Source organism: Drosophila subobscura, chromosome O (assembly GCF_008121235.1).
Source record: "Drosophila subobscura isolate 14011-0131.10 chromosome O, UCBerk_Dsub_1.0, whole genome shotgun sequence".
Taxonomy (NCBI): Eukaryota; Metazoa; Arthropoda; class Insecta; order Diptera; family Drosophilidae; genus Drosophila; species Drosophila subobscura.
In genome coordinates this window covers 6,614,711-6,633,944 of record NC_048533.1, presented here as the reverse complement: position 1 = coordinate 6,633,944, position 19,234 = coordinate 6,614,711, and the positions used below count along the sequence as shown (strand labels likewise).

Genomic DNA, 19,234 nt, shown 5'->3' with positions numbered 1-19,234 from the left:
AACACAAAAAGCTGCTGCTGCCCGTTGGAACCAAAAAAAAAAGAATGAACCACACAGCCCCGTTCAGCCTCCCGCCTCCTGTGGTGGTGGTGGTGGTGCAGTGGTGGGTGCAAAATGATTGATTAAAAATGAAACACAGCCTTCTAAAAAATCTACACACAAAATGAGACACACAAGAGCAACAGAAACAGGATAAAACACAAGAAACAACACACTTTACAGGTAACCAAAGAGCAATCAAGGTGTGGAACACATCTCTATCGTTTAAGAGTGATTTATAAACTAAAAGGCAGCTTGCACAGGCAACAAAACATGAAGACACTCGTCATAATATCCCTTCTCGCAATACCCTGCATACCTGCTTCTGCGCGACGTGGCTGGCGGTGCCTCCTGCTCTTGCAGCTGTTGCACGCGCGTTGTCTGCTTCTCGTAGCTGATCTTCAGGTTGCCACTCTCTGTGGTGGTGGCCGTGAGATTTCCAGTGCCGCTGCCAGTGCTGGCGGAGATAATGCTGCCACCGCTATTACCGCTGACTAGGGAGCCGCTGCCACCCAGAGCAGGTGAAGATTTTCCGCTCTGATGCTGAATGACCGTTGAGGCGCCACTTGTTGCTGTTGCGTACGCTCCTCCTGCAGCACTCATTGTCGACAGATTCGCTGCAGTCTGCTGTTGGGTGCTTCGTGAAGTTGCCATCGCATGAGAATCTGTGGGGAAAGGATCGTTATTTCAGTATTCTAACTGCAGATTACAAGAAAAACTTACCACCACTGAGGTTCGTAGGAGTGCTGCTGCTGCTGTTGCTTGATGGCAGATTGATTCCAGGTACATTGGCCGTCGACAGCGGCACAGAGACATAAAGGCTGGGGGCATTGCTGTTGCTGCTGCTGCCAATTCCACTCGCAGGTGGCGGCGGATTGCTGTTGCTGCTCTCCTTAATGCCGCCACTGCTACTACTGCTGCTGCTGCCGTGCTTGCTGCTGCTTCCGCTGGTGTTGGCTTTACTCGAATCTGTCTTTGGATAGCCAGTGGCACCCACTCCTGCCGCTCCCCCACCCACAGCTGGTGAGTTAGCCAATCCTGCTCCTCCTGCTGAACTGCTGCTTGTGGCATTGCTGGTCAAAGTGCTGCTGCCCGTTGTGGTTCCACCCGCAACCGATGTCACTGCTGCCGTTGCTGCTGTGCTCGCAGTGGCAGCTATTGTGGCGCTTGGGACGGGTGTGGCATTCACTTCAGCGGTGGCGGATGTTTGATGGGTCGGCGGACTTAGTTCCGTTCGTTGCTGCAAAGAGGACAAAGGGTTTTTATTGGTTAGTTTTGCGTGATTCACTTAAAAGTATTTCCACAGCTGATAAAACTCTCAGCTGATAAGCCGGCGATCATAAAAAACGATCATCAAGTGGTAAATTTTTCATGTTACAACAGCAAAAAGGATTGCATAACTTTGTGAGTGGATTTGTTGAAGAATTCCTCAGTTTGAGGCAAGAAATTATTAGTTTTCAAGAAATCTCTCCAAGCCTTCCTTTTGGATGGTCAAAACTTCCTTCCAAAAAGTGAAGCCTGTTGCTTTAAAGCGTATTCCCATATTCGGTGTGAATCCAAAACCCCACGTTTTTCTTTTAGATTTAGCCTTTTGGCTTTGCGGTCATTAGCAACATCCGGCGGCTGTCGTTGACTGTGTGTTGTTGCTGGATTTCTGGTAAATGGGTGATGTTTTTTAATGGTGAGACGTGTAAACACATGTTTACAACCGAAAGAATAAGCAAATACAAGGCACAAATACAAATCACATGGCAAGGGGGGAGCAGCAACACCATCAACAGTGGCCTCCTTCCAGCGGCAGTGATGTTAAATGTTACAGAAAGTACCTAGATTTTTGATACTCTAACAGAGAGCTTCTAGAGGAATAACAGCACTGAGAAGAGAAGGTGGAACAGCAGAACAGCAGTGAGGAATAACTGCACTAAACTGGGAGGGGGAGTAGGAACATATGTAGGGTGACAAAAAGAGAGCAGGGCAGAGCGGAAGATACCGTGATAGAGGGGGTAGGGGGGCTTAAGCGGCGCCGCATGTGTTCCAAATAGATTAAAAGCTGGCGAAGGGACGGACGGACACATTAATGCAACTCAAAAAGCTCTTATCGCTGATGTTGCCTGCTGTTGCTGTTGTTCGGAATACAATAAAATACAACGACATGCAACATGAGTCACAGACGAGTCAAAAAAATGCATCGCAGCAGCAGCAGACAGCGCTGCATGCAGCTGCATTAACAGCAAACACAGAAGGAGAGAGAGAGAGATAGAGAGACCACAACAACACCCACCCGCTCTTCACTTCACAACTCACTCTCCCTCTGTGACCTGTCTCTCTCGCAATCTATGAGAAAACAGTCTCTCACTCTTTTATGGGAACAGCTTCGCACTGATGTGGGAACAGTCTAAGAAAAAGAGGCAGAGAGCGAGAGGGAGTGGGGTTTCCATTGTTTTTGTTGCTGCTGTTGTTGCACGTTGTATGTACCCCCATTTACAATGTAGTTTTCGGTCACGTAGGCCAACAAAAAAACTATGAATGGCGTTGCCACCTGATGACATTTGTTCCAATAGGAATTGTTCCATTGAATTGACATTTGATTCCAACAAGTTGGCAGCCCCTAGCCCTAGAGCCTGTTGCTGGAAAAAAGAGAGAGAACACCGAGGAGGAGTCGCACACGAATGACATTTTAAAAAGTGTCAAATTTCCAAGCAAAAGAAACACCTTCATGCCTCATTAGATTTGGGTCAAGAGATACAGCGAAGAAATATGTACATGCAATATGCTTAACTGGATGTGTGTGTGGTCAGGTCCTTTCTGTTTGAGAGCACTTAAAAATAAAACGGGTCCCTAAATACCCTAGAAGATGTATTGATTGCAACTATAATAGTAATGTGAAACAGGAATTAAATTTTGATACATTTTAACAAATGTTTTTACAGGATTTTAATCTATAAAGCCTGAATAAACCATATTGCTTATCTATTTCTGAATGTAACAGTAGTCCAAACCAGCTAAATAAATTATTCTTCAGTCCTATATATTGAAATATGAGAGACTAGCTGGCATTTAAAAGCAGATTAACAAGTGGACGACAGACGGTCAATGCTAATCAGCAAAAAATTATATCTTTGTGGAAGTGTCCGCCCAGTGGGTCTCCCTCCGCTTCGGCATCTGGTCAAACATCTGTTGAGAATCATAATACCCTCTCTATGTCGCCACCGTTCGGGGTGTCACAAAAAATTTCGTCTACTACCATTTCATGGCCAAGTTTCTAGAAGATTTTCGCAGTTTCCCGCTTCTCTCTCACGTTTCGTATCCCACACTCTCTCTATGGCTGCTTCGGGGGCAGCTGTCGGACAAACAATGGCGGAAGGTTTCAGGCGCGCGCTTTGATTATCCTGTTGCTGAAGCTAATGGCCCACAACCCCCAGGCAGGCCCAGACGCGGAGCACAACGCGATACCGGCATGCACAATCAACCCCTTTTTTTTTGGTTTGTTGGGAATTCGCTTCCGCGACACATTTCAATTTTATTTCCAACCAAATTCAATAAGAAGAATTGTCGAGCGTAGCCGGAAATAAAATACCAACTATAAATATTATATTAGCGTGTGTCTGGGATATTTCTCCATCCTCGAACAACTCCCTCTCTATAGAGCTGGTACTTCCCTTTCACAACAATGCTGTGGGTTAATGGTCGCATAAAAGGGTTGTCCTTGTTCCCTTTTTTTGGCGGCACTGAATAATTTTGCAAAGAACTCATGATACATACTAGGTACGAATCGTACAACAAATAAACGATTGAACGATAGAATTATTCAAATTGAATTGAGAATTCAATCGTTCTTTTTGGGGGACAACTTTTGGGGGAAATCGGAATATCAAAAGGAATGATGAGATTCAGAGGAATTAACAAAGGAATGTCTAAAATGTTTGAAAGTGCTCGTAAAAAGAGCGAGTAACTTTGGGATAATCATCAAAGATCAAAGGGAAGTGATTCATGTAGGATTTCCTCACAAAATAGTGGATGTTTGTTGTGCTACTAGAACAACAAGTTATAGCAAGTGTGTTTTCAAGGTCTTCCACAAACAAAGCATCTAGAAAACATCTTTAATCTTTATAATCCCAAACAGAGAATAGAAACCATCTAAAGTTTTTACAGAGATATCTTCTTTAGCTCAAATCCTCTAGTAGCCTTGGAAACACGAAAGGTAAACGAAACAATGAATGCCAATTAAAATAACAATTAGAGCAAGAGTTGAGAAAGACACGACTCGTCTTGGGCCTGTCCTGACAGCCAGCATAGAGTTCAAGACATTGTCCTCAGGTAGGACGTGAAACAGCAGCTGTAACCAGATCGAATGGAAGGAAAGGATCAATCAGCCGCCCAGGAAGGAACAGCAAGTACAAAAAACTAAGGGTAGCTGCAGCTCTAGAGCGGAGGAAAAGAAGAGGGGAAGAAGAAGAGCTCTCGTTGCTCACGAGGCAAGAGAGGCACAAGATAAGGAAGCATCTTGTGGCAGCTGTCGTAAACTAGGCGCAAATGTGCCAACCATACAAATACAGAGGGCTATCCGATCCAAGGATATTGCCAGTGAAAAACCGGCCCTGGGCTCACGAGAAATACGTATGCATGTTTCTTGCGCTACCTTCAAGGAACAAGAGGCTACGTGATACGTGGCACAACAGCTGTCTCTCCCCCGTTTGGTAGGCACTTACACTAATCAATAATACAAACTCCCTTTCCGATAAATGTACGCATATAAAAGGATATGCACTACCCGACAATTGGAGCATTCAGTGTGGATGTAATTGCGGGCAAAGGCGGGGCATTGGCATTCCCCGGGAATAATTGAAGGTGTCTCTTCCCCCTCTCTTTACAACATTTCTTTTGTTTTATGTCCCTGTGGCAGGTGGCTTGCTCTCACCGCCTTCAAAGACATCCCAAGTGGTGGTGGTGCAGGTGCCTGCGACAGACTGCACACAAGTGGCACATAAGCAATGCGGTTAAATAATTGATGGAGTGTCAAAGACATGGCCGATCGAATTGGGAAAACATCATGAGGGTTGGCTTCGATTATGCGATGGGAATATCCACTGAAGAATACGCTTGTAAATTACGGATCTTAATGGGGATAAACATTATCGGCTTAGGGGAAACCAGGGAACAGATCAATCATCCTTACACTCACTACCAATGTGGAGTGGAGTTCTCGGATGGCCTTGGAATCTTCTGGATTATGTCTTTGGCCTTTGAGGAAATAATTCCGAGTTGTTATTGAACTGTTAATCGGCTGAAATACACACTTTAACGGTGTACTCCTCATGGAGCCTGCAGGTCTTTTACCCAAACTATCTTTCAATCTAAGAAGAGACTTCTCGCTCTTTTGAATGCCGCTTTCACTTTACTCCAGTTGCTTATCTCTCCCCTAAAGAATCTTCTAGCTCTTTCCTATGAATGATTCGTAAGCCATTCCAAAAGTGCGCCTCCCTTTAAGGATCCAGGAATATCTTTTTCTTTCAAAGAACACTCGCAACATTTATATCTGCCACAAGAAGACAGAACCAACAGCATCTTTTTCCAAAAAAAGACAGCACAGCAGGTCAGAGAGACAGCTTCTTCCAGGGATTTCCCGAAATAGATTTTGAGGGATTGGCATGGACAGATGCGACTGCCAGGCGCCGTGGATCTACGACTCTTTCTTACCCCGGAAAGCAGGAAGCGTATTTTTAAATTGTGCGGATACGTGGTGGTGGCTGTTGCTGTGGTGGCTCCTCCGCTGGCGCCGCTGCCTCCTCCTGCGGTGGCAGCTCCCAAATAGGAGGGCGATGCAGAGGCCGAACCCCCCACATATTCAATGGTCGCCGAGGGTGTGGTGGAGGCGGACGAGGGCGAGGACGAGGCGGATGTCGAGTGCTGGCTGCTGTTGTGAAGATGATGTGACGATACCACCTCTCGCTCCCGCTCCCGCTGCTCCCGCTCACGATGCCGGCGATGCTCCCGATGTTCACGATGCTCCCGATCCCTGTGCTTATGATGGCGATGCTCCTTGCCCTCCTTCTCCCTCTTGTCACGTTTCTTCTTTTTGTTCTTGCGATGCTCCTTGTACACCGCCATATCGATGTGATTGTTGTTGCTCTCCGCTGTGGCAGCCATAGAGACCATTGTGGCGGTAAAGTCCACTAGAGTGGCGTTGCCCACTGTGGTGGCGGCCACGGCCATGGCGGGTGCAACATCCATGGGCTGTGATTGGGATGTGGTGTCCATAGTGTCCATCATCATCATTTTGTTGCTGCTTCTCTTTTGGCCCTTTTATTCTTCGTTTTGTTCTTTATTCTTATTCCGTTGTTGTTGGCCCTGTGGCCCGTAAGCCAGGTTTTCGTTTCGTTCTCTCTCTCTCTCGCTGTGCTCGCTCTTTTAGCTTCAATTTTGTTTTGTGGTCTGTAATTAACTGAACGGCAGCATAGTCGTCCCCAGAGGTTGGGCTCCAATCTCAGTTTCTCAGTTTTCAGTCTTTTTGTCTCTCTCTCTCTTCCTCTTTCAATATTATTATTTTGTATGCTGCTTTTGCTTCTTGTCTTTTGTATTCACTCGCACACACACAATCACAAATCACAGCGCGCATACGTGAGAACCAAAACTGAACAACCAACCGCCTCCACCTCCTCGCTCCACAATATCATGCGCTCTCACTCTCTCTCTCTCTCCACTCTCCCGCTGATGGCTAGTAGCTGTTCTGTTGTTGTTGGGGTGAATAACTTGCGTGGCGGCGACTGGGCTGGCTCGCTCTCTCTCCCTCTCTCTCACTCACTTCTTTAGGCTCTTTCACTCTTTCGCGCTCGCTCTCGGGCAGCGTTTAAACTTTTTCGTTTTTTTCACAGAAATTTAATTTCTTTTAAATGGAAACTTGCGACTATATATTATTTGTGGGATTTTCTCGCCTGCTCTGCGAGCATGTGTGTGTGGCCACGTGAATGGTTTAATTTTGTTAGTTTTTCATACAGGAAAACGTAAATGATTGAATTTTGTGTCTCACGAAAAACGTGAATGATTTATAATATTAGTTAATTTTCCCAGACAGGAAAAGCCACTTATTATTGGTTTGCGCGCTTTTTCAATTGACAACAACAAAAAAACACCAACAAATTCACTTTTTTGAGAAAACAACAATTGCCACTCGAGGGGCTGGATGCACATGCACGGAAGCTGCAGCTGCGTTGTTGCATGGCCGTTCGGAGTTGAATTTGTATTAAACATTAAACTCTGCTGCCTTGAAGCGTTTGCTTAGAAGCGTTGCTCTCTCAGCGCGCTCTCAGAGTGCGGCGAGAGAGCACGGCACAGTGTGCATTGTTGTTGCTGGCAGTCCGTCGAAAGGTAGAATTATAATAGGTAAGGGAAACTCAGCCAACCCTGTTTTAGCCAGAAGCATCGAGAGCGAGAAACAGCCTGAAAAGAGGGATGACCGTACCTTGAATTCCAGTTATACCATGGCCCATCGTTTTCGTGGCAGCCGGTTTTCAGTGGGGGATTATTGAAACGTGCATATATATGTACACGTACATATGTATATATTTTTTGAGAGTGCAGGAGTATATATGTACGTGTGTGCTATGTCTGCACGTAGGCCAGACACGCACCAACACAAACACATGTATACCGGTGTGCAGACAAAAAGAAACAGCAGCAGCAGCAACAACAGCACCAAGAGCATAAGAACACAACACACGGCGGCAGCATAAAAATAAACATACATATGTACATACTCATAGTCAGAGGGTGAGGAGAGGTGAGGCGCACAAACAGATGCACAAAAAGTTAACTGGAAAAAAGTCACCCAGTGAGCAGACAAAGTGAGAGGAAGTCCTAGGTAATTTCATAGTGAGCAATTAGCACCTTTTAAGAGATTGTAAATATTTTTAAAGCTCAAAAGCTATGCAACTATTAAGAGTATTAATCCTGGTAGGCATTTCTTTACCAGATACATAATTTAAAAACATCCATCAAGTTAGGCAACCTAACCTTTAACTCAAAAAGGTAATACAATATATGACTTTTATGGGATAAGCCCACCTTCACATTTAATTGAATCCAAAATGTTGACTGTGCAGTGACAACAGTTAAAACCAGCTCAGCATTTACCTATCATCCAAAATGTTCACTGTGTAGCGCGTAGTCACAAAGCAGAACACATAAAAGTGAATCTTTCACAAACGCACACACACGCAAGCAGATACAAATACAAATACAAATTCAAATGCAAGACAACGACTGCAGTGTGCATTTCGTAATGCTGTTGATGTAATAAAAAAAGCACACAAACGCGAACACAAACAGAGAGAGAATGAGAGAGACAGCGCAACGACAATGTTATCAATGCAGACAGACAACTGTAAAGACCAGGAAGAGCGATGACGATGAGGAGACAGGAAAAGCTGAGCAAAACAAAATGTGACAAAGATTGAGACTAAAACGAGAGGAAAGGAGACTCAGGACAGTGAGTAGGTACCGACTTAAAGAAGAGGAAACGGAATCAATAGGCATGAAACAAGTCCAGACCAAAGATAGGAGTACCTGTCCTCAAGCAAATGGAAGCAGGCGCACTCGTAAAAGATACTTTTTATGTACATATTGTATGTATATACAGATATTCAAGTACCTTGCAGCTCACTGCAACATCTGCTTTTTATGAGCCCGATCGAAAATGGGTTTGAAGAGGTTTAGCCGTTAAAAACATCCTTCTGGTGGCCTATGGTTATGGGGTGGTACCACTGTTCCCAGGTCAATATTTGCCTGAGAACAGTTTTTAGGCTAGACAGAGGGGGAGAGCGCGAGCGAGCCAGAGCATGGTGAGCATAGCAGTGAGAGCACTGCATTATCACAGTGTGAGAGCGGAAAAGCATTGCAACATAAAAACAACAGAAAATGTAGCGGTGGTCTGCTCTCAGCACTAATATTTGTGTGTGTGTGTGTGTGTGCTTTATGCAATGGCTCTGTCAACGAGGGCGGTCAGTCGGTCGGCGGGGGTGTGCGGGTGACGATTGCTGCTGCATGCAGGTTAATTCTTCTCTCTCTCACTCCCTTGTGGGTTTTGTTGCTGTTGCTGGTGCTGCCAGACAACGGCGACAGCGATTCAAGAAGACAAAACAGGAAAATGAAAAATAATTGAATTGTAAGGCAATATTTACAGGAGAGGAAAGAGAGAGACACAGACTGGTGGAGCAGCAGGCAGCAGCAGAGGAACCACCGCCGCCGCAGACGTTTGCAATTGGCAATAAATAAAAAAAAGAAGCACCAGCAGACGAAGAAGATTGTTTGCAGCTGGAACGGAAAGAAGAAGAGGAGTAGAAGGAATTGGTAGAAGCAGAAGAGGCAGGGGAAGATGAAGCCTCATCGCGAGCATAATTTGCGATGCAAATAAATGGGGAATGTGGCCAAAGCCAGAGCCCAAAAAATCATGGTGCAGAAAATAAAACAAAGCACAAAAAAAGAGGAACGTTAAGTGGCATTTACCTGACGACGGCAGTAGTAGACCAGACGATGGGGGAGTGCGGATAGGTGGGTGAACGTGCCTGTTTTACAAAACAAACAAAACAAATTGGCAGCGCCGCCACTGCATAGGAACGGTACTAATATTGCCGTTGCCACATTGCCCCACCCCACCCTCCAAACACATCACCTGACCAACCGACCGTTTCGTTTCCATAATCAAATCATAAGAAAAGGTGGCAACAATGGCGCGCCGTCTTTTGTCGCCGACAACGGGATAATTAATTTTAATATGCAGTTAACATCGTCGTTTTATTTATACCCTTTTAGAGGAAGGTATTATGATGCTGATGAGAGGTATGTATGCAATGCCGCAAGGAACGTCCTTAAAGTTAGAGGTATTTTAGTTTGCGATTCTGCCTTTCTATCAGTAGATCCAATCATTTTAGATGGTACAAATATTTAATATCAGAGTACCATAAGCAGCCACCATTATAATTTTGCATCTATTAGGGTATCAACAGCTTCTGCTGTTGCCCAAAATAAAACTTTATGATGACTTTATGCGTAACATGGTGGGACGCGACAGCTCCTTCAAAATTTTCGCATGCCTAATTAACAGACCCTAGAACATAAAGACTACCTAAAGCATATTCATCCACATGCATTAATTAATGAATCCCAGGGCTCAGACAGGTGACTGATGCTTTTAAGTCTTCCACTTCTTCGTTTGGGTTCATTCAACCCCCTCTGTCTACAGAAAAAAGGGTTTCCCAGGAGCAAGCACTCAGGGCACAAGCATAAAATGAAATGTGCAAATATTGAGACAGGCGCAACTGCCGTCATCCGTCAAGCGTTCACATTTTTAACTTTGCACACGCCACTAAACAAACCCATTTCGTACGCACTATTGATCTTCATAAAAGTGGCACCAATGCACAGGAAAGGCACATCAAGGGTATATATTTATGTACATAAATACATATGTAGGTTTCCAAAAATCAAATTAAAATTAAAATACTAAGAAAAATGTCAACAATCAAATATTTGAACAAGTGGCCAAAGGACTCGTGCTCGAAGGACCTAAAAGCAGGAGTGAGAGTACTGCCATATCGTGAGAGAATATGCAAAGAGGTGGGGGTGTGGTTGTCATCGATTGTAACCACTGATTAAGTAATAAGACAGACATACTGTCTGGACGTTGATATGCAATGACTGCACCATCACGTGGCCCATGCGACACCAAGCCAAAGCCTGTTACGCGCGGAACCCAGCAGAACGCAGCCCTCCTCCCGCCCAACCGACCGAGGGGCGCTGCCGCATGACGCGCGGCGCGATTAACCGAACCGGTCGCGAGCATGCAGGAAAGATAGATGTTAGGCTAATATTCGAGGAAAATTAGAACTAAACACAACTAAACTAGAGCAACTATAGCTAAGCAAGCAAATACTTATGTACATACATGTATATTAAATTGATATCTGAAGTTGATTAGTTGTCAAATCGATTACATTGAACAGAATACATAATCAAAACCATCAAAATATAAACCACTTCATTTATCCATTAACAAAGACTATAATTCGAAGTTACGAATTCCTCCCATGGTATAACTCTACCATACAATTACTTAGATTATATCTAGAAAAACAACATTAATACCATTATGATAGACACTGCAAAAGCATTAACAGCCACGGTAACTGTACTTGAGATCAATGTTTGCGACATTTTTTTGTACAAAGAGTCACGGCTATAAAACGCAATAACGGGACACGTGTCGGACCCATGAATATGACAAATGCAGGCAACACGCGACACAGCAGAACGCAAGAACCCACAGCACACCCTAAGTCCAACACCCAAACAAGGTGTTGTATGGTCGACTATCGAGCAATCATAAAATGAACTCCGTGGTGCTCAGCTCATAAATGAATTGCTTTAGGAAAAACGTATTTGTCCAAATGATTTGTATGGTCATTTAAAGGGAACCGCTTAGCAGATGGACACCCAAAACAGAGGCGACTTACAGGAGGCAATGCCATAAAAACCATGCCTTGAGTACGATTACATATCATAAAAACATAGTTTTTTTGTACCATCTAGATACTTATGTGTACCTACGTGGTAGTCCATGCCAGCACGTGTGCTTGTGCTCAGTTTTTCTCTCTCCTTCTCCATTAAGGTCTCTGAAGAAGCGCTGATAATTGAAACAGTCATGAGAGGAACCAAATTATGAGTTATTGCCTCCCACCACACCCATCAAGAGCTCTAAAAATGACAGCTACCGCGAACCTTTTCATTCCACCACTATCGACAAACAGTGTGTACACACTACCGCACAACAGCAAAAAAAGTCAGCATGGGGTCCTTCCTTTCCTTCCGTTTGATTTCCGAAGGCACCCCCGCTGATCCAATAAATGTGGTTGCAACCGAGGGGTTGGCTTCTCCAAAGAATGGACATAGCATGAAAAATGGCAATCGCAATTTAGAATTTATAATTTTTCCAGCCAAAATGCTAAGCACAGCAGTAGTCTGTTCGCTGTTTCTGTGGCTAAGGGTTCTAGAGTTTCGCTTGGTTCCGTTCCACTCGGTTGGGCACCCTCTTCCCCTCCCCATTCGATTTGTTCCGACAATTTGTAATGGGAAATCAATAAGTTGTGGCCCCCATTAAGAGCATGTACATAAGACACGTAAATGTAATAGATATGATGGATATTTGGAGCGCATTTCCACTTCCTGAATTAATCATGTCAACAGGAGAACACATCTCCTTTTCTGTTACATGTCAAAATGACTTGAAACCTTGCAAAAAACACTTCCGTAATCCAAAGAAAATCCAAACACAAGCACATGTTCTATATCCCCAAAGTCATAATCGAGTATACAAATAGTTGCACATTTCAACAAGCCATAAATCTATTCACACCATTGAACGGGCCACAATTAAACATTAATTAAACAGTAGAAGCGCCATAAAAAATAAAATATCCATCGTAGTATATTTACTGATCATCAATAGTCTACAAACAACAACAACTTGCGATCAATGTTTCAAGTGCTGTGTCATATGCGAAACAATTTCAAAAACAGAATCCCTCTAATCGAAAATAGACTCTGACTAAAATCAAAAATCTATAAATACTCGCATCAACTAACACAAAAACACACCTGGCCCACAAGTGCCATTTCTTTTAATATCTATAACACAAATAACAATAAATAAAATATTTATTTTTTGGCCCCCAAACAACCCCATGGCAACATCACGTCACAAAGGTGCTGCCCGCCCTATAGATATTTGCCAAAATAATTATTAGAAATGTGAATAATGTTTGTTTCGGTTGCGGTGGTGGGAGGATTTACACAGTACACGAACAGTTCTTAAGTGCATGAACATTAATTCTAATATTTGCGACCTTCCACCACCCGAAAATGCACTTTATTCGAAATGGTATTTCACTTAAGGATCGTTTCTCTTGAGTGACTCACTCATTATACAACCATTATCAATCAGGCACGTGGTAAAAACATTCCTTACAAACAATTTCCAAAGCCATTATCTCACTCAGAAGCTCTTAAAAAATGCATGAAGATATTTCTCCCAAATATTAAAGAGTTTTCTCTCTTAAGAGTTGGATACATCTCTTGAATGAAAAATCTATGAGTGAGCATTTGGGGATATGAGCATCGGCATCATATTTATATTTAGAAATCATTTGGATACATCGGGTTATGGAACATTTTCGAATGTGTTTTTCTCTCAATATCACACGCAAGAGATCTCTATATTTATATGTATATTTAGAGAATTTTTGTTCTTGTGCGTATGGTTGAGAAATAATTTTTCATGATGTTTAGTCGGTCGAGAACCGAATCGAGGAGAATCTATATATAGATCCCATGAGGTGGCTCAATTCAAAAAACCGAAATCCACCCACCCACCATGGATACCACCAGGTCATCATCCATTCCATCCATCTATGCGTCCATCTACTAGATGGTGGCATTCAACACACAGCACAGGTAAGCAGACAGGTAGAGATATCTGTGGTATGTTGCACCCAATTAAATCAATTAAAACCACGAAAAACAATTTTGAAATTAGTTTTTGTTGTTGTTTTTTGTTTTCATGGAACCCACTGGGGCATATATATTATTTGGATGTTATGTGTGTGGTTGTTGTATGAAAAATAAGTATTTTTTGCTCTATCCAAATCCGTATTGGAATTTAGAGCGATTTCTTTCAAGAGATTAAAGAGTGATGAGAAATTGGTTTGAAAATATATCATTATAAATAATCAAGATTTCGTAAATATATATGTATCGTAAGAACTAAAAATCATCTAAATATACATCATCGTAATATATATATCATCATTTCTTCATTTCATCTTTCATTGTATCATCGTTCATCTTTTATCGTATCATGGGTAGTATATAACATTTTTCAAAGTATGTTTCATTGTTTTTTGTTTTGGAGCATGGAACATACTTTGGTTTGTGTACAAAAAATAAATATAAACGACTTCTTGGCTCGCTTCGTTTCCCTATAATTCCTCCTATAAGTCCTGTGCTATTGCTGGGACTGTACCTCCACAAATGTTAAGCATTTTTAATGGGCCTCTGCCGTTGGTTGTCGTTATAGATCGTTAGGTCATTGGTTTCGATGGTTAGTTTCGCATTTTGATTCGTAAGTTCTTTTGGTTGCAGTTTTCAAGTATTTTTTTTCAATTTTTTATTATTTTTTTAAGCTTATTCTCACATAACCTAAAAGAAAAGTAGATTTGTTGCATCGTTGATCGAAATATCGTTGGAAGAAAACGAAGACTAAGTTAGCTAATTTCTGTAAAAGTTAGTTAACACAAATAGAGGATAGATAGAGGGGGATAGATTAGACAGAAAATTCGGAACGGTTCACAGACACAATCCTGTTCATTTAGAACGTTGTCAAGGCGCCCGCGCCGATACCATATCCGCATCCCTTGGTTCCATAGTTGCGACCATAGCAGGCCTTGCAATAGATATCACCATCGGGTCCATCGTTCAGATTCGTCGAGTCCAGGGATTTGCGACAGTCCGAGCAGTAGAAGCAACGCTTATGCCAGATTCGGCTCTTGCTGATCATCTGTTCGGCGGCAAACACGGCAAAGCCACAGCGTGGGCATCCGCCCGAGGTGCGTGCTCCGTTCAGAGGACCGCCATCGGGGAACTGAATCGTCGACTCGCCACTGGTCGAAACCAGAGTAGGGGCATGGCCATAGCCAAAGCCCTTGGGGCCAAAGTGCTTGCCATAGCAGGCGCGGCAATAGATATCGCCATCGGGTCCATCGCAGGCCAGCATCGAGTCCAAGGGTCGGTGGCAGTCAGTGCAGTTGTAGCACTTCTTGTGCCACACCTTGCCCTTGGAGAGCTGCTGCTCAGCGGCAAAGACAGCGCCACCGCATCGGGGGCAGCCCTCGCCCTCGCGCGCCTTGATCGATGTGGTGTCTGGGTTGTAGAAGGGGCGATTGGCACTGATCTGATCCTCGGTGAGGCCATCGGTCTGCAGGAAACCCGAGCCGCAGGCAAAGCCATAGCCATGGGGTCCCCACTTCTTGCCGTAACAAGTGCGGCAGTAGACATCGCGATCGGGCCCATCGCTGGCATTGATCGAATCGAGCGTCTTGTGGCAGTCTTTGCAGTTGAAGCACTTCTTGTGCCACTCGCGACCCTTCGACAGCTTCTGCTCGGCGGCATAGACCATGCCGCCGCAACGGGGACAACCCTCGCCGGGACGAGCCTGGATCTTGTCCACATCGATGGCGGCACGGATCTGCGGTGCACCATCGTCATGGGCATAGCAATCGGACTGGAGGGCTCCGCCGCCCTGGCCATAGCCGTAGCCCTTAGGGCCGAATTTCTTGGCGTAGCAGCCCTTGCAGTAGATGTTCTTGTCGGGCGCCTCGCAGCACAGGATCGAGTCAAGACCCTTCTTGCAGCTGCCGCACTTGAAGCACTCCTTGTGCCAGCCGCGACCGCGGGCCAGCATCTGTTCAGCGGCATACACATAGCCGCCACAGCGTGGGCAACCCTCGCCCTCGGGGGCACGGGCAATGGCACGTGGCTCCAAGCGTGCGCCATTCCTCACCGACGGACTATCGCCATTCTCGCGCAGGAACTGTTGTCCGTTGTCCATCGAGAGTGTGCCAGCTCCAGTGCCAAATCCGTAGCCCTTGGGGCCGAACTTACGTCCATGGCATGTCTTGCAGTACAACTCGCGCTCGTGCTCTGTGCAGTTGGTGGAGTCCAGCGATTTGTTGCACATGCCGCACTTGAAGCAATTCTTGTGGAATACATAGCCACCGGCCAGACGCTCCTCGGCCGCGTACACACTCTTGCCGCAGCGCGGACATTTAGGGGCCTCGATCGGTTGGAAAGGCATTTCTGTTTCGTTTTCTGTGTGTGTTCGCTATCGAAAGGATCTACTCGAGAGTACAAAATACTATTCTTATTATCTGAAAGTGCACAGAGAGAGCAAAAGAGAACACATAGAATCGAGTCGTGGGGCTTTAGCGTGGAATTTTTGGGGACGAAAAGAGTTGTGTGGGCGATGAAAGCGATGAATGAGGTAAGCACCTGCCTGTTCTGCTGGTGAAGTCTAGTCACAGTGCCAGTTCTTAGGTTAAAGCCGGATTTAGTAAATTTAGCACATTTTTAGTACAGATCTAAGTTCGATTAATCTGCATTAAAAGTCATAAACTGAGTTTTATCAACCCTACAACGTGTAAATAAGTTCAATTTCATATGTATAAATCTGCTTTCTTCGTACACATCAGATAACAGTGTTGAAAATATGTTAGTACATGATCTAAATGTACAAACACGATCTTAGATCTATGATTAACTTGTGTGTTGGGTACAATCTGATCACCGCATATATTATATGGTCTGAAACCTATATTTCCACAAATTGTACCTTTAGATCACGCACTAATACCTTTCTACAATGAAACAAAAAGATTCCACCTCTAAATATCATTAGTACATTAACTAAAACAGTCAAAATCCCATGGTGGCCGTCATCTGGGTCATCTTGTCTGCGTTCATTGAAAAATCAAAGTGATCTTTTCACTAATTTATTCCTCAATTTACATTATGTAGATCATCTATCAAAAACCTTATCTGTCAGTCGTCAGAAACGTCATCGCCTGGTGCTAGAAAAATTACCCAACCCAACCGCAGACGTATACGTAATGTTAATGAAGATTTTCCCTCTTCTCTTTCTTTCTTTCTCACTTTTTCTCGACAAAAATTCAGGGAAAATTCTTTAAACATCACAGAAAAACATGAGCAATAAATGTGTATCTATACAGAATACAGAATATTTTTGTATAAAAATAAAACCCAGACAGGTAGAAACACACAAAAAAGTGACCGCGAGGCTATGACAGATATATGGGATGTGATGTGATGTGAGAGAGTGTGTGCTAAAACACTTTTGAGATCTGAATCACCGAACACACAGTCTTTGATATCTAGGGACCGTTTTGGGGATGGTATAGATTAGAGATGGAGATGCAGGTGGGGCAGTATGATGCAGTTTACAGACGTGTGCAAATATCGGTTAAATAGCTGTGTCTAGATATAAATATATGACGGGACGGAAACCTACACAACGCACTAAAACCACACACGGAAGCGCCGAGTACTGAACTGGAAGATTGCTCAAAGCAAACTAATCTATATAATTCTGAGTGCACACGGCACGGCCGAGTCAGAGATGATTCTTCCTGCTCACAGTTTTTTTGAGTTGAGAAACTTTAGATGCGGCAACAGCAGCAACACGGAGCACTTTTCCTTCATTTTCATTTTCAGTTTTTCATCTAATACCATCTCGCCCAGAGAGTGGGATGGAAGGAAATGTTATGATTGTATTGGGGAGCAGCAGCAGCATCAGCAGTTCTGCGGTTTTTCAACTTGTATTTTGTTCGTTTTTCTTTTTCACATTCTACAATCGCTTCTTCTTGCCTCTGGCTGTTTTAGTTTTTTGTTTTTTATGTTCGTTCAGTTTTTGAGGGTAAAAATGTTGTGTGAAATCGCTTTCCCCCTGGGGTGTGAAGGAGCAAGATCATAAAGTTTGCGGTAGCTGCATTTTCTCGGTGGGGGTACACATACAATAATCAACATAATTAAGCATCTGGGAATTTGTTTATACCCTTTGGCTGTTTTCTATAAATTGTAATGCTAAATACTGAAATCTAAACATGTGAAGCGTTTAACTAAATTGCTTGGTAACTCATTGAGGTATAAATTTCAATGATTGAAGAATTTTAGAACACATTCGATGTAGAACAAGTATCAGTACTTCCTAATTAATTGTCGTTTAATTTTCTTATCTTCTTAAAGTTTTGTAGATAGGCTAAATTCATTATATCCGATACTAGTTAAATTGATTCTTTAGTATATGATCTAAAATGATATATATGATCTAAAGTTGTCTCTCTGTGTGAGTGTTTAGAACACACGTTTCATGTTTTTTTGATTTTTTAAACTTGGGTTTACTTAAAAAACAAAACTATTTAATGTTTTGGAAAAACTCGAAGTTTTAGACTTGGTTTTTTTACTGTGAACAACATTTAGTACATATACTAATCTGTTTTCTATTCTTCACTGCACCAAAATATATGAAACTCTCCATAGACAATTCAAATTTCATTGAGCCAGACAGCTGCGTGTGTAGGCTTTTTCTGCTAAAAAATATCCAAATCTATAAATAAGAGTAGGAGTGGGAATGCGCGAGCGCTGCTTCCTCTGTGGAGCCACACAGCATTCCTCCCATCTTTTTTTTGGGTCATTAAAATATGAGTCAAAATTTCACACAAATTCTAAAATTAAACCGGAAAAAACTTGGGGACAAAACTTCATTGCTTTAACCGATATTTGCACAGCACTACTGAATTTTCGGAATATTTGTATTATATGAGATGCAGATGGGGGAATTGTAAGTGTCCCTCAATTGTATGATGGTTTTGATATTTACTTTTCGTTCGTAATAATAAGATTCGCAAAGGAAAAATATATTCTTAATTTTAGTTTTAGCTTCGATTAACAACGATTTTCGACTGATCGCTCTACAAAATTGTCATAATTCTCGATGCTGTTGTCGCTGTGGCGCTGCTATGAGTCGTTGTCTGCACACGGCACAACGGCTACAACGACAACCACAGCGAGATGTCGCCAAAAGCCAAACGATAGGGATGACTATATAGACAACAATACTACCATCAGCGGCAGAGAAAAAAACAACAATAAATGAGCCAACAAACCCAACAAATCACCAAAAAAATATATATGTACGTAGATATATGTATATTCCAATAAATTTCATCTATGAAACATTTTCTTTCTGAATTTTATTCAGAATTTTTTCCAGGTGGAGGCTCTTCTCATGACATGGCAAAAAAATATATATGTAATTTCTGTTGAATCAACAATATGGTAGATGCTGTTGTCTGGTTCAAAGTCGATGTCGATCAATAAATTAACATGCACATTTGCATTTAATTAAATCTCAAATCAATGCTATTTTTGCCATGCATTTTTGTGATTCAAACAGAAAATTAATGGGGCTTGGGGGTAACGTCGAAGGTACATCAATCAAATCGAGGAAAATTGAAATGGACAAGCGTGAAAGAGAGAATATGCGACTGTGCGCCTACAATCAAAGAAGGAACGG

The 19,234-nt window shown here is 43.1% G+C and overlaps 2 protein-coding genes across 10 annotated transcripts in view; both read right to left on the bottom strand.

Annotated features, from left to right (window-relative positions):
- The window catches only part of LOC117897393 (zinc finger protein zfp-1), a 31,391-nt gene that overhangs the window by 6,212 nt on the left and 5,945 nt on the right, over positions 1–19,234 (bottom strand). For 6 of the 8 annotated variants that reach the window (XM_034806209.1, XM_034806204.1, XM_034806205.1 and 3 more), the window contains exons 6-7: positions 763–1,279; positions 359–704 (exon numbers count right to left, since the gene is read on the bottom strand). In XM_034806209.1, the coding sequence (XP_034662100.1) occupies positions 359–704; positions 763–1,279 (863 nt within the window). Of the gene's footprint in view, positions 1–358; positions 705–762; positions 1,280–5,736; positions 6,316–19,234 lie in introns of those variants that run through there. The other 2 variants (XM_034806212.1, XM_034806211.1) reach the window with 2 other exon arrangements.
- LOC117897396 (muscle LIM protein Mlp84B) lies at positions 13,792–18,686 on the bottom strand. Of its 2 annotated transcripts, none has more exons than XM_034806214.1 (2): positions 18,539–18,686; positions 13,792–16,013 (listed from the first exon to the last, which is right to left on the bottom strand). In XM_034806214.1, exon 2 carries the CDS (start codon positions 15,938–15,940, stop codon positions 14,456–14,458), a length of 1,485 nt encoding a protein of 494 aa, XP_034662105.1. In that variant the 5' UTR covers positions 15,941–16,013; positions 18,539–18,686; the 3' UTR covers positions 13,792–14,455. The 2 variants fall into 2 exon arrangements, with proteins under 2 accessions (XP_034662105.1, XP_034662106.1); XM_034806215.1 differs by lacking the exon at positions 18,539–18,686 and adding an exon at positions 17,171–17,275.